Raw genomic sequence first — 14138 nt, 5'->3', positions numbered from 1 at the left:
TAAGGTGCACTTGACAAAATGTACCACATTACATGTATCTATTTACAAGTGTGCAGGTGTGCATCTCTATAACACTTGATTTATGCTCACTTACTGTGTCTCTCCGCATTTCACATCCATCATCACATCAGATATTTTATCTCCAACCATAACTACAACTCTCTGAAGGACTGCTTGTAAAACAAGCTGTATGAATGTTGTTGTTGTTGTTGTTGTTGTTTCAAAGGGGCTACAACAGAAGGGTGGGGTTGGTAAAGACAAGATGAACATGTTCTATGTCCCTGAATGTGTTAATACAGTATTAAAGGATTTTAATACCGTTATTCTGTTTCCTGTACTTCTTTCTTCTTCATTAACCTGGGCATTCAAATTAAAGCATACTGTACACACTGCAAATAAAATGGCTTGTAAAACAATGCCCATGTACAAGACTGCTTTACTGACAATCCCCTTTCCCTCTTTATTATTTTTTTCTTTTTGCTTTATTTTATTTTGTTGCAGGTAGGGGGAAGGTGGTGTGAGGTTACTCCTGGTCATGTAAACACCAAACACAGATACTTGATTACAGTGTCTGTAGGTACAAAGTATTTACACTTAACACTTTTCATGTAGCTCTCTGACACCAGATTCTCTTGGGTCCTCAAATACTGGTCTGACATTAGCTGCTGGATGAATAATAATGAAATTTTTAAAAAGAGCATTACATAACAGCCCCAACTCCTCAACCTCCCCCCCCCCCCAAAAAAAAAGCAAACAACCCGGCACAACCACATATCCAAATGTGATGCATTTGCATTGTTGAAATATCTTGCTTCAGTCAAGTACAGTTTCCATTAGAAGAGGTTTCAGCTGAATATTATCCTCCCATAAAACTGCAACACAGACTGTGACATACTTCAGAAGCAATACGCATTTGCCATCACAGAAGCTTCATAGCACATTGATAATATGTGTACTGTAACTTGGCTATGTACAATTAACTGCAAAGCACAAGGGAAAATCTTGCTTTTCTGATACACTGTACAATTCGCAGCTCTTTGTGCACTATCACCTCCAACAATCAAGTGCAAAGCAAAATCTTACAAATATGCACATATGTATACACATACTGTATATTCATCGGCATACCTGTAACTCCTGAATGGACATCTTTTTTGTTACAGTTCAAAATCTCACAATAAAAACCAGGAACTTTCTCAAACCCGGCACAAAGACTGGACTTACGTGTAGAAGTTGCAAAATTGAACCTGCTCACAACATAGACGAGTGCTCTCATCTACTCTCTACATTAATCTTCTTTTTTTTGGGGGTGGGGGGGGGGGGGGTGAATTAGAAATGTGTCTTTCCTGATATGGACACATGCTAATATGCATTCACATGTGTCAAATGGTAAGACAGCACTTTCTACAATCTAATGACCAACCAGATGCACCAAATAAAAAAAGACACAACTGTGATGCAACATTACGTCATCTTGAAAATGCGTCAACAGGAGTGGCCAATCAAAAATGCAGGGAACTTGCACGCTGGAATGGCATGGGATACATCATTGTACATGTGTAAGTTTGCACACATGATGTGGCTCCAAATTTAAAAAATACCACTGTCTCTTTTTCACAAATTTGTATTTGGTCTTCGCAATAGGTTCTAACATCAGGAAGAAACAAAAACTAAAAAAAAAACTGCCTCTGGCAGAAAGCAAATGAGTATCATTTCATTTCATTTCTTACACGATACTACAGTGGAATACCTACATGTAATCTAAAAATGCCCCCTATTAGTCTTTACATTCTCCACTTTGATCAAACTTTGGGGACTTTGTACGCGTGTATGTTATAAAACTTTTCACAACTTCCCGGGGCAGTCTGCTCACATGGAAATGCTTTGAGTTAAAAAAACAACAACAAATATAACAATATAGTTAACAGAAAGGGAAAGAAAAATAATTGGTGGTGTTCACAAATCTGCTGGTACATGCAGTACATGTAGAATGTGTTGTTATCAGTTAGCCTCATGACAATAGGGCAGGAGACTAAAAGTGCATGGGAGATGTAAAATGTGTGTGATTTTTCTAAATTGTAACTGCCCAATGTGCAAGATTACTGGTGAAACTGGAGTCTGAAGTACACAATGTATTCCGTGCCCAGGTGATAGTTGACTTGGTCAGTGGTAGGACAACCATCTCACTGAGATATGGCATGTGTTCATGGACACTTAAGCACTGTCATCGGCTATGACTGTCCAGCATACCAAAATGTCACAAGGGAGCAGCGATCAGCTCTCACAAATTTGTAGGACTACGTAGAAGGGTAATACGTATCCAGTCATCCCGTAAAAAAACAAGAAGCAAATTCTGTCTGGAGCAAAGCCTATATGTTAGCTGCATTCTTTCTCAGGATTCACTTCGAATGAAAAAGCGTAATCCAAGAGATTATCTTTCACTTGCTTGTGAGAACTGGGTGCAGATAGCTACCAAAACGACAACTCTTTGGTTGACATAAAGTACACTGTGCTACAGCAATGCTAGTCCATTTTCATCATGTTGAGGCGCTTCTCGTACGTCGCAATTATCTTCTTCAGTGTGGAATTTTCCTTTTTCAAATCGAGGATATCTTCCTTGAGGGCACCATTTTCTTTCTCAAGGTAAGCTGCTCGGATGACGATTTGATTCTCCTTGATGCGGCGGGCGTCCCGTGACCTCTTAGCTGCGATGTTGTTCTTCCGTCGCCTCTCCCAGTACCGCTCGTCCTTCTGTTCATCAGGCACGTACACTTTCTTTGACTTCTTGATCATGGGCTGCGGTTTCAGCTCCTCCTCAGTGAAATTGCACTCCTTGGGGTCAAACTTATCCTGACCTGGAGCTGTGGCCAGTGCGACATCAGTGTCGGTCAAGTTGAATTGCACGTCTATGTGAACTGGACTGGGATCTCGCACAGGACTCATTCCACTTGGGATGACAACTGCAAAGTAGTAGCAGGAAGAACAAATTAGCCACCAGTTACTAAAAAGTCTCTCTCTTTTAAACATATTATGTACAAATGATACTTTTTATCAAAAAAGTAAATCAAACATGTTTTTCGATTGATTATCAGGGGCAAATTTGAAGAACAGTAAGTATCTGGATTCAGATGCTTTGGTTATTGACAAGTTTCTACGAAAATCACAGTGGGCATGCAATATCAAGCACTGCCTTTTGTCCCTGAACATTGTAAGATGATGTTATTGTACATGGCAGGCATACATTGTATGAACACTGTGCTACACACAGCAGTGCAACAGATTTCTTTGTTAATAAAAAGAAAATCAATCATGGGAGAATATGACTTTTTTTTTTTTTTTTTTTTACAAGGAAGTTTGTATGATATCAGGAATTCATCTTTTGGTTTTAGTGTACATACTGATAAACTCACACTCATATTGTAAGGACATTATTTCAAGACAGCAGAATTTTGTGAATGATGTTCACATGCATAAAAATACACACATTACATGTACACGTACATGTGTACACAAGCATGCACAAGTTTTGAAAATTACACTGTCACTATCAAGGAATTTATGAACATACATTACTGTGTAAAAAAAAAAAAATCTTGGCTAATTGTTCAATGAATGCTTTATTCTACCACATCTGCATTTGGGAAATACCCTCTAATGAACATACAGTGCAGGGATGCCAAGTTCAAAAACATTTTATGAGTGAGATTTTCATGACTTGGCATCTCGGCGCGCTAATGTGCGCATGAGAGAGGGTGTGGGAGGGCTTTTTCCCCCCTGTGGCCTCACACGGTAGGGAGCTTTTTCAATTTTAAGCTCTTAATGGTGTGATCAGGTGCATACTAAAAAGTGACTATTTTTTACTTATTTTGAAAGACAAAAGGGAAATACACCTCCGATTGCAACTATCACTTTAATCTTTTGAGCTATGCTCATTATCATAGGCCCAAGTTGCAGACTTCGCCCGATGCGTGAGAAAAATGGGTGCCATGTGTGAGATTGTGAGATGGCCCCTAAATGCTTGAGTCTCACGCAGAATGCGCGAGACTTGGTAGCTCTGACAGTGTAGTACAAGTCTGAGCACTCACAGATGTCACACTTTTTTAAGCAATCAGCATTTACAGTACTTAGCTTAAATCCTACTCCTTGTTTTTTTTAAGCCTCTTTTAAAAACAAAATACATGTATCAGGGAATAGGGATTCTGATTTCATGACATGTACATGTACTTAGGTACTATACAATGTAGGTACTTTGGTAGGTGGACCATGCAGCTCAGATGTATATTTTTGTTCACACAGAAACCCTCTTACACAGTACCTTTTAATGCATCTCAGAGAAATTGAAGAGAAAATTGAAGAGAAAGATGAGTGTGAAACTGACAGGCGTAACGTACTTTGTGACAAGATCCCTCTTTTGAAAACATGGGGAACATTACAATGCACATGTTCCTCATGTAGTATGCTGGTGACAGCAATTTATGGTGACCAGCCCTAAACGAGTCTGACCTTACAAGAAATTACCTTAGATTCCACTATGAGTGATATTAATTCACTGGCATGCAACGGTATTGAGACACATCATAACAAGACATGATCTCAACAAAAAAAAAAAAAAAAAAAAAAAAAAAAAAAAAACTGCTATTCTTGTGTGCAACAAGATATAATTTCGAAGTCCATCAAACTGCTTAAATTCATGTTGTGTAACACAGATGAAAATGGGAGGGAGAAGAATTCTTAAGCACCAAAGAATTTTTACTACAAAATGTATATACATTTGTATATCAAACAAGTTGGATATTACATGTACATGTACATTGTAGGCCCTACAGTATGTATATCTTATGCAAAAGCGCTGCCAATGCAGTATTACTGGACATCAAACATACCTTCTGGAATACTGTCAGGAGAGCTAGGGGGAGGTGGACTTGGGGTGGGGGATGGGATGTTCAAAGCGGCCTGAATGGACTGAGGGGACGGCTGATCGATCTCGGGGTCTGGTGATTGTGGTTCCTCGGTGGGCAAAGCTCTTTCCTCCTGAGACGACTTCTCACTGTTGCCGTTCTTCCCGTCCATAACAGATATTCCATTTTCGGTCAGGAACTCGTCCAGGTCCATGTACTCTAGCTTGAGGTCGTCGTACGGTGTCTTTTCCCAGAGTGAGGGGCCGAGGAAGGCCGCTGCCATGTCTTCTGAGCAGTAGTCGAAGCTGTCGAGAAGGCCAGCCTCCTTGTCTTTCTTGCCATCTTTGTCCTTGCCTAAGACACAGGAAAGGAAAAAAAACATGAAAGAATACGGCTGAAAGTCTCTGTGTGAAGAACAATCATGATATGAAGTGGTCAAATTTTGTAAAAGCAAAGATGACTGTACAATGATATCTGGCATTGTCATACATGTATTTCTTGGCATTGCACCCAGTACTATGGTACAGACTGCAGTATGAATTGTACCTGTGATGTACAAGTGATTAAATTCCTGATTGTAAAGTACAGCACTGAACAGAGAAATCTACATGTATGTGTACATGTCATGCAGTTTTGAAGTTTGCAGTGCACTGAGCACTGTAGGTGGGAAGCTAGTACATCCTGATACATTGTATTCATTTTTGCTATAATTAGGTGATACGCTATCAGCGTATCACCTATTGTGATTGTCAAAATCTCTCTTTATTTCTTTTTATTCTTCTTTCTTTCTGGACAATTTTGTGTCATCAATATCTCAAGAATGACATTACGGAATAACATGACATTTTCAGGGAACATGTCTCATGACAAAATCTAGCCACAATAAGGTTTTCATGACAGTAACATATCTATGACGTCATCTAGGCGCCATTTTGTGATTTTCGGACCATGTTACATGATCGATCATAACTTCATATCTAAAGGTCATGTCTGTATCATTTTCGGCGGACATTAAGTTCAGGTCACGCTCTATCATACATTTTAATGCTAATTACCTAAGACATTATTACGCGCGCGTACGCGCGCGTCAAACTTTTAAAAGGCTCAAAACAACTTACCAATGGGAAATCTCGAAGTTTCAGACAATTTTAAGCGTTTCGCGCGTTCGCGTCCGTCCGCACATTTTCGCGCGTAGTGCGCGTAAGCAAACTGAAAATGCACATTTTTTGACAGATTTGGATTCCTGATACATTAAGTAACAATATCCATTGATTTCCGATCAATTTTGACCTATAACAAAGGAATGCGTTGGCGTCAAAGTTGAAATTTCGTGTGCGCGTCTTTGTGCAAATATAGCGAAAAACATGTTTTTGTTTATTTCGCCATAGCTCTTTAAAACGTCTGGTTACCCTATGTTTTTATTGCATATTACAAAAACATATGAATTGGAAATAACGTTTCAAGTATTAATATTTCCATAATTACATTATGACGTCATCATATCATCATCTGAAATCAAAAAAGTGGAATTAATTTTTTTGAGGTACTGTTTCTGACATTCATTTGCTCGTATCTCTGTTGTTTAAGCTCAATATTATCCCAAATTCAGATATGTTGTACTTTGAACATTTGCCTTTTAAGTCCATGTCATGGTTTTGAAATTTAATGACGTCATCATACTTTAAATTGTGATTAAAGGTAAAGACGCAAAATCGGACAAGTTTACGTGTTATGTCTATGGGAGGGGATCTTTTTTAAAACCATGCATTGACTTGACAACGTTTAAGCACCTTTATCTCAGCTGATTCTGCTTCATTTCCTCTGAAACTTAAGTATGTTGTAGCTGAGACAATAAGCTGCAATAATCATGCATTTTCTTCTTCGAAATCTCCTCATCAGGTTGACAATTTTGCAGTTTAAAACTGAAAATGAGAATGGAATGTGGACAAAACGATTTCCGATTCAGCTTTCACATACATAAGTTTACGTTCCTCATATTTTCTCGCCGAGACGTATGGCCGAGTGGTTAAAGGCGACGTCTCAGAGACGTGAGGTTGCGGGTTCGAACCCCACAAGATCACGAAACAAAATACTTAGCTATTTTACTTTTTTTCTTCAATTTTGTATTACATATTCGTCCATTTAGAAATCACGTTCGTATATAAACGCACCTATACACACACACAGACACACAGACACACAGACACACACCATATCCCTCTTTTTTGTGTTGGAGACCACATTGCTTCGACTGCTGCAAAATTTTGCAGGCTCACTTTGTCTAACCGATCGTAGTATGTAATGACGACGACGGAGGTGTTGTACTTTGAACATTTGTCTTTCAAGACCATGTCATTGTTTTGTACTTTGATGACGTCATCACACTGGAAATTGTGATTAAAGGCAAGGTATCAAAACCAGCCGATTATAGGCTTTATGTCTACGGCGCGTATTTTTCCCAAGTTGCCAGAAATGGCATAGCGACATCAGTCGTTACAAGGCCGCATTTCCGTCTAGCAATGCAATACATGTTCACGCGGCCACGATTGTTGAGTGGGCATTGACTTTTTCCCCCTGTAATATCCATACATTTCTTTTTTGCCTTACGATTTCCGGGGATGTCCCGTGGCCGAGTGGTTAGAGAAACGGTTTTGCATGTACGCTCAATATAACATCAAGGTGCCTATATCACATTCTTTTCTTTGTCGATCACAGATGACCGACACCTGATCACCCCAAGCGTATCACCTAACTCGTCAGCGTGACGAGTTTCATATCTCGTACAAATTGTGTACACTATATTTCACATTTAGAATGGGCCTTATACATTGTACACTGTAAGTAACAGGGCATTTCAAAAGTAAAAGTGTACATGCACAATGTACATTTCACTATACAGGCTGTATAGGGATGTCAATTACAAAGATGATGTGTAATTTTCTGTTTCCAAGGTACTGTACATGTACAGTACATTGTACACCCCCATATGTTTTCTTTTAGAACAGTTTAATGTCATGAGACTGAGAGAAACAGATCTGTAACTTTGCCCAAAATTTCTGCAAAGAAGCAATTAGATTTTTCACGAAAATGAACAATTTGGGGGTAACATTAATGATTATGCAATGCTAGACAGCCATCTACAAGTTGTGTTGACATGTATCATGTACATGTTACTATGATGGTCACTTTAAATAGTGAATGCTCTTTGAATAAAACATTGTTGTTTTTCAACTGAATGGCCTATTATTGATTAGAAAAGATAACAACAGCTCTAAAATACCATTGAACATTGTGTTTCATACCCTTTACATGGCCAGCAAAACCGTGGGGGCCGTGGGGGCTTGGGCCCCCACATTTTTTGTGCACAATACAAAGAAATGCATAAGGTGTTATCACTTTGGGCCCCCACAATTTTTTTAACCCGGAAGTACGTAAGTGGCACTAAATAGAAATAGAGATCTTGAAGTGTGAGCCCGGTACCTAGGTTATGTTTTTCCACTGAGGACCTTTTTGTGTGTGTGTGTTTTTTTTGCTTGTCAGCTGAACAGTGAAAAACCCAGAAATGGAAGGGGAGAGATGAGCTGAGCCGAGGACCTTTTTTTTTTTGCTTGTTACATTGTAGCTCATGAAACCCAGAAGTGGGCCCCCACACTTTTGAAAACGCTGGGTTAAGCCTGCATGTACAAACATGTATAACTAGACAAAACTGACATACACAAGTGTGTAACCATTGCATACTTGCCAACATTTTGAAATCCTGAAGAGGTAGATTTTGCGAGGGAGCGAAGTGACCAAGCCCGAGCACGCTTGCGCGCGAGGGGGGGGGGGGGGGGGGGGAGGGTGTGGGAGGGGGGTGTCCCCCCTCCCGCGGTGTGGACTTTTTTTGTTTTTCAATATCAAAATATGAGATTTGGTGCACGCTTTTTAACCTTTTTAAAGGATTCTTGGTATTGATTAAAAAAAGCATATAATCCATGTAAATCTATGAACTATTTTGTAGACTATGCATATAAAAATAAAATCAGACATATTGGTAAATAACTTTTGTAGGCTAAGCATATGTGAAAAAATAATCAAACATATCGTTATCACAAGTTAGATATAAAAATACATGTACGTTTAATACAATCACGTATGTACACGGCCGGCCGGCTGGGATCATGCCACGCCGTATGCCGCATCGGCCGCACCACGCACACGTGAGCTACCAAAACATTACTATTAATGCATGGTTCTAGCTACACGTATACGTGTACAGTAAGTCTTGCACGCACGTAGATATGATAGACTAGTGCGCCACTCCAGTGTGCATACATGTGTGCATATTAGAAGGCTGAATACGGCGTTTTTGAGGAACGAGTTCCTTGAAATTATTATTAGTATTCTAATTACAATGTACTACAATTTTTGTAGCTTATTTTAGGGAATCAACGCACAATGAAGGGAAAATATGACTTCTATTTCATTTTATGGTAGGTTTGCTACTAAATCGGTAGATTGGAAGAGAAAATCGGTAGCCGGTCAAAATCTCTAAAAAAGCGGTGGTCTACCGCCCAAAGCGGTAGAGTTGGCAAGTATGCCATTGAGTCAAGGGAATATTAAAGGTTCTACTGTTGAATGGCCCTCTACACCAAGTCTTAGACTTTATATGACATCATCATACATACAGTAGGTATTTTAAATTCAGGTGGTGTCTAGGTAATGATTTTCCTGGAACCGAGTGTAAGCCGATTGCCTGCAATGCATTTTGTGATAGAGCCCTTACGCCACAGTAATTGCTAATTTGTAATTGTATTTGTATACTGACTATGACTTCTGCTTTAATACAAAATTTCATTTGCATATGGGTAGCCATACTGTCCTGTACTAGACTCCCGTTTGTTCAAGCATACATCATATACAATATAATTATGTTCGTCGACTACTGTATTTCCTCGCGTCGCTATGCTACATGTACATTGAATCATTTAATACTAAAACGCCGTATCTGAGGCTGGTTACTCAGTATGCAGTAGGCCTAGGCAGGACGCCGTGCGTGTGCTGTATGATGCGATTGACACACAAGTGCGTGTGTATCTGTTATCATCAGCTACCCGCGCACGCGGTTCCTAACTACACACACCTTCCTATACTGAGTACCCAAGGAGGTACTTGCCTAGTACCTCCTTGCTATACCATTATCACATGTACACGTTTAGCGCTTCAGATCTTACGTACCGAGTGTTCTCACGTTGCTGGCAACGTGATTGATCGCGACTCCGCATAGCGCATGCGTAAAATGCAGACACAATTTCTACGCAGTGTACAGTATCCAGTAGTACGAACGTACATACACAATACGTATGGATCGGCATCATAAACAAGTAGGTTCGAAGCATGAGACCGGCCATGCCAAGGTACAGGTGCAGGTACGAGCGAGCGCGAGCACTTGCAAACATATGTGTAATTCACACTTCCAATTCTGGCTGGTACAATTTATAACAGAACCAGGCACTACATTTAACATGCCCATATAGTAAGCAGAATCATCCCCTTCGCATAAATGCAGTGCACAGTTACACATGTATTTAATACTTGGCTTGATAATCGTAACAGTGCTGAATCGTAATCGTATCTCATCAAACTCCGATCATCAACTTGAATGGCGGTAATATTTAATCAACACAGTAACAGTCGATCAGTCTATGTAGATACGATTGAGCTCATTTGCTATTTGCTTCGCTCTCCTGCTCTTTACTTGGCATTCACCTAACCAAAAAATTAGACTCGGATTAAAAAAAGAAGGATAAAACAATTAATAGATCTATAACGTGAAACATTACTAAAAGGGAATTGAGAAGCTACTTAGTACTGTAGATCTATCGTCAAAACGACAAACGTTAAACTTTAATAGCGTGTTGGACCTCAACCACCCGTCGCTGTAAATTTATAGAAGTCGCCCAACAACTGTCCAATGACAATACGAAATGTCATCTCTAACGTTAACATTATTTGTCTGGAACTTGTCTATTCCGACAATTTATTGGTCATGGTGGTTGAAACAGAAGAAGGCACTTAGATTGCCGATTTTCTTTCTTTGTCTCACCTTTTTTCGAATCATTGTTGCCCGATGGAGGCTGCAGAAAACTCGGATTTTCCAGTAACGATTTTAGGGTTATCCCACGAATGTCGCTCAAGCGCTCTTCCATTCCCTCCATTAGATCCATGACTGCCAAAATCCGTCGATCAGACTCGTATTGTATTGTTCGTCGTTAGTAGTTTCTAGGTTGATGTCTGGCGCAATGACGTCTTTCTTTAATCCTAGCTGGTTACGCTGTAGAAAATCATTTGTTTCTCAATTCTAACTGTTACAGAGGACGAGGTAAGAAGGCAAAATCACCCGTTTCTCGTCATAAAGATAGCTAGAAACACCAGACGAACGCAATGGATCATAGAACGCCCGCGGCCGCAGCATCAGCTCAATAAACTGCTTGTGTTGTGGGTGCACGGTGGCTTCCAATCCTACGTCAAATGTGTGTAAACGACACTACATGTACTGTCCGGTGCGGCACTATCTTTGCGCGAGCGACCTCTCATCCGTGGATGGGATACAAAGGCAATACATGCAAAGTGGTCGTTTGCCGAGTGTGTATGCGAATGGTAATCAATAAAATCCGTACTACTCAGTATAATACGTAAACAGTACACATCTGACAGATAGGATCGGAGAGCCCGAACGTACCGTTGGTATTATGTGTGTGTGTGTGTGTGTGTGTGTGTGTGTGTGTGTGTGTGTGTGTGTGTGTGTGTGTGTGTGTGTGTGTGTGTGTGTGTGTTGATCTGTGTACGTTGGTAGGTGAGACGATCGTAACGTGCGCATTCACTGCGATCTCAGACAACACTCCCTGACGATAACGCCCTCCTTCAAGCTGCCCTCGACTGGTTTATGGCATGTATCAACGAAGTTGGTAGAAAATTATACACAGCAGGGACTCCATGTCATCGTCTTGTATGTGCATACTGTAGCAGTACGTTCATTCCCAAGCAAGAACTATGCATGTCAACTACGTGATTTCGTTTACTGCTGGTTGTCGAAAAAAAAAAGTTGAAGAAAGATACAGCAAAGGAAATTGGAGAAGAAAAAGGGGATGTTGATGAAGAGAAAGATAAAGATGAGGGAAGACGATGTAGAAAATATAGACTTCAGACGAAGATGACGGAAAGGATGATACAAGATGAAGAACGGAAAATATGAGTAATGAGAAGAGAGACATTATAGCTTGGTTGATGCTTGTAAATTTAAGATATACCTAGCCTTTGCCTTTTATAATATACAAACACAATTTTCAAATAAGGACGTGATTATTTTATAGAGTCAAGCCTGAAAATATTACCAATTGCTTGATTTGAAGAATAGTTTTGGTTGAGACGTAACTTCAGGTTTTTAACATTTTTGGGTGAGATAATGAAGAACCTCATATGAAATATGAAAGAGCATGTAATTCCAAGAGGAATTCAACAATTATTTGATGAAAATTGGTCGTGAAATGACTGAGATACCCCAAACAGAGCAATGCTAATAAAATATGGGACCCACATTTTATAACGATCGCTTTGTTTTACTTTGTTTTTGGATGTCTCAGTCATTCTAAAACCGATTTTCATCAAATAGATTTTGAATTCCTCGTAGAATGTACAATTTCATGGTTTCTTGGTATCTCGGTATCTCTTGGTATCTCTCTTAAAAAGTTCAAAAGCCAAATCCTCATCTCCACCAATACTGTAACATCCCTTTAAGTATAGAATTATATTACTTCCTGATGAATAAAAGGAATTGAGAAGGAAAACGGAAAAGTTTGCATGCATACCTCATTAATTCATGGTCAGAATGTATTGTGCTTTTCATCTCTTGTACGAGAAGGTCTGCCGTGACATTGCCCATTAATTGTGCAGACCGCAAATGTCACACATGAAAATCAGTGGGAGATGTGCATGGCTGGTGTGTAAAATATCCAACAGATAGGCCTATATAGCAATCCTGTGTTATACACTAAAGGGACCGCGGAACATTATTATACTACTACTAGTAGTATATAATCCGGTATGTTCCCTTTTCCTCTCCTCCTCCAGCCCCTTCCCCATTTAATGGGAAGAATTATTTTGGGAAGTCATTTCTCGGGTTTTTTTTTCCTATTTCTATTTTTTCGTGGGTTTTTGTTGTTGTTGTTTCGAGAGAAAAATATGGGGGCTGTATAGCCCCCCCCCCCCCTTGTTCCGTGGGCTATGACAGGGAAGGCGGAACCGGTGGGGGGGGGGGGGGGGCTCGGCCCCCCTTTTTTTTTTTACCAAACAAACAAACAAGCAAGACAGCCACGTACAGTGTACAGCGTATAAGCTTTCACGGAAACACAATAGCCCCACCCCAACCCCTCACCGCGCTCAGGCCCGCCCCGCATCGGAGATATCTCTGGCGAATGCCAGCGAGCGGCATCCTCGCAATGCGTGGGTGCACGTGACAAAGGCAAACACTTCTTGGCACATTGACCGGAACGTGACAAGTTGTCTAGTCTATGCAACCATACCCATTGTGAATAGAGATAAAGGTTATGGAAATTAGACTACCTATCCGAACGTTGATGGCGCCAAGCCATAGGCCTATATGAGTATATCATTGACGCCACTCGCCTCAAGGATAATCAGACAGTACTCAAATGGAACCTTAGGGCCTACTGTACACGATTAGACCGTGTGGGCTCGCTGACAGTACCAAGGACACAAAGGTGTCACTGACATTATTGCTAGGCGGTTTTTTAACCTTCATAAAAATCGGACACAATGAAAGATAGTTCTATTATATTTTCAATGATTTCCAATTAACTTCATGTGTTTTCACGGAACACTGATCTGGACATTTACATTATGCACACAATGATGTGACCATGAAATAATGCTAATGTGCAGATGATAATTATGACAAATGGCGATTGTCATTATCTCTCACGAGTCTTTCGCCTGTACAGAATCGCATGACTATCATTGATGTTTGTTTGATAGATACTTTGTTTTCCGCAAATCAATTACACATAAGTTACATAATCATGAACATGTGGGAAATACAAAGTAAATTTGAAACAGAGTCGTTTGACTTGCATAAACAACGATATAAAAGGAAATCAATGATATATTATACAGTACGCATGTCTATGCGGCAGGGATTACAATAACAATATTCATTGTAGTTAAGAAGCGATTATGCAGATA

The 14138-nt window shown here is 40.0% G+C and overlaps 1 protein-coding gene across 1 annotated transcript; it reads right to left on the bottom strand.

Moving 5' to 3' along the window:
* Window positions 1–1319: 1319 nt before the first annotated feature.
* LOC139719782 (thyrotroph embryonic factor-like) lies at window positions 1320–11374 on the bottom strand. Its single transcript, XM_071631166.1, has 3 exons — window positions 10984–11374; window positions 4884–5252; window positions 1320–2960 (listed from the first exon to the last, which is right to left on the bottom strand). Exons 1-3 carry the CDS (start codon window positions 11102–11104, stop codon window positions 2524–2526), a joined length of 927 nt encoding a protein of 308 aa, XP_071487267.1. The 5' UTR covers window positions 11105–11374; the 3' UTR covers window positions 1320–2523.
* Between the last annotated feature and the right edge of the window lie 2764 nt (window positions 11375–14138).

The sequence above is a fragment of the Diadema antillarum genome, unplaced genomic scaffold (genome assembly GCF_040938485.1).
Source record: "Diadema antillarum isolate AM-2024a unplaced genomic scaffold, OU_Dant_1.0 scf00000114, whole genome shotgun sequence".
In the NCBI taxonomy this organism is placed as follows: domain Eukaryota; kingdom Metazoa; phylum Echinodermata; class Echinoidea; order Diadematoida; family Diadematidae; genus Diadema; species Diadema antillarum.
This window is presented reverse-complemented; position numbering and strand designations above follow the sequence as displayed.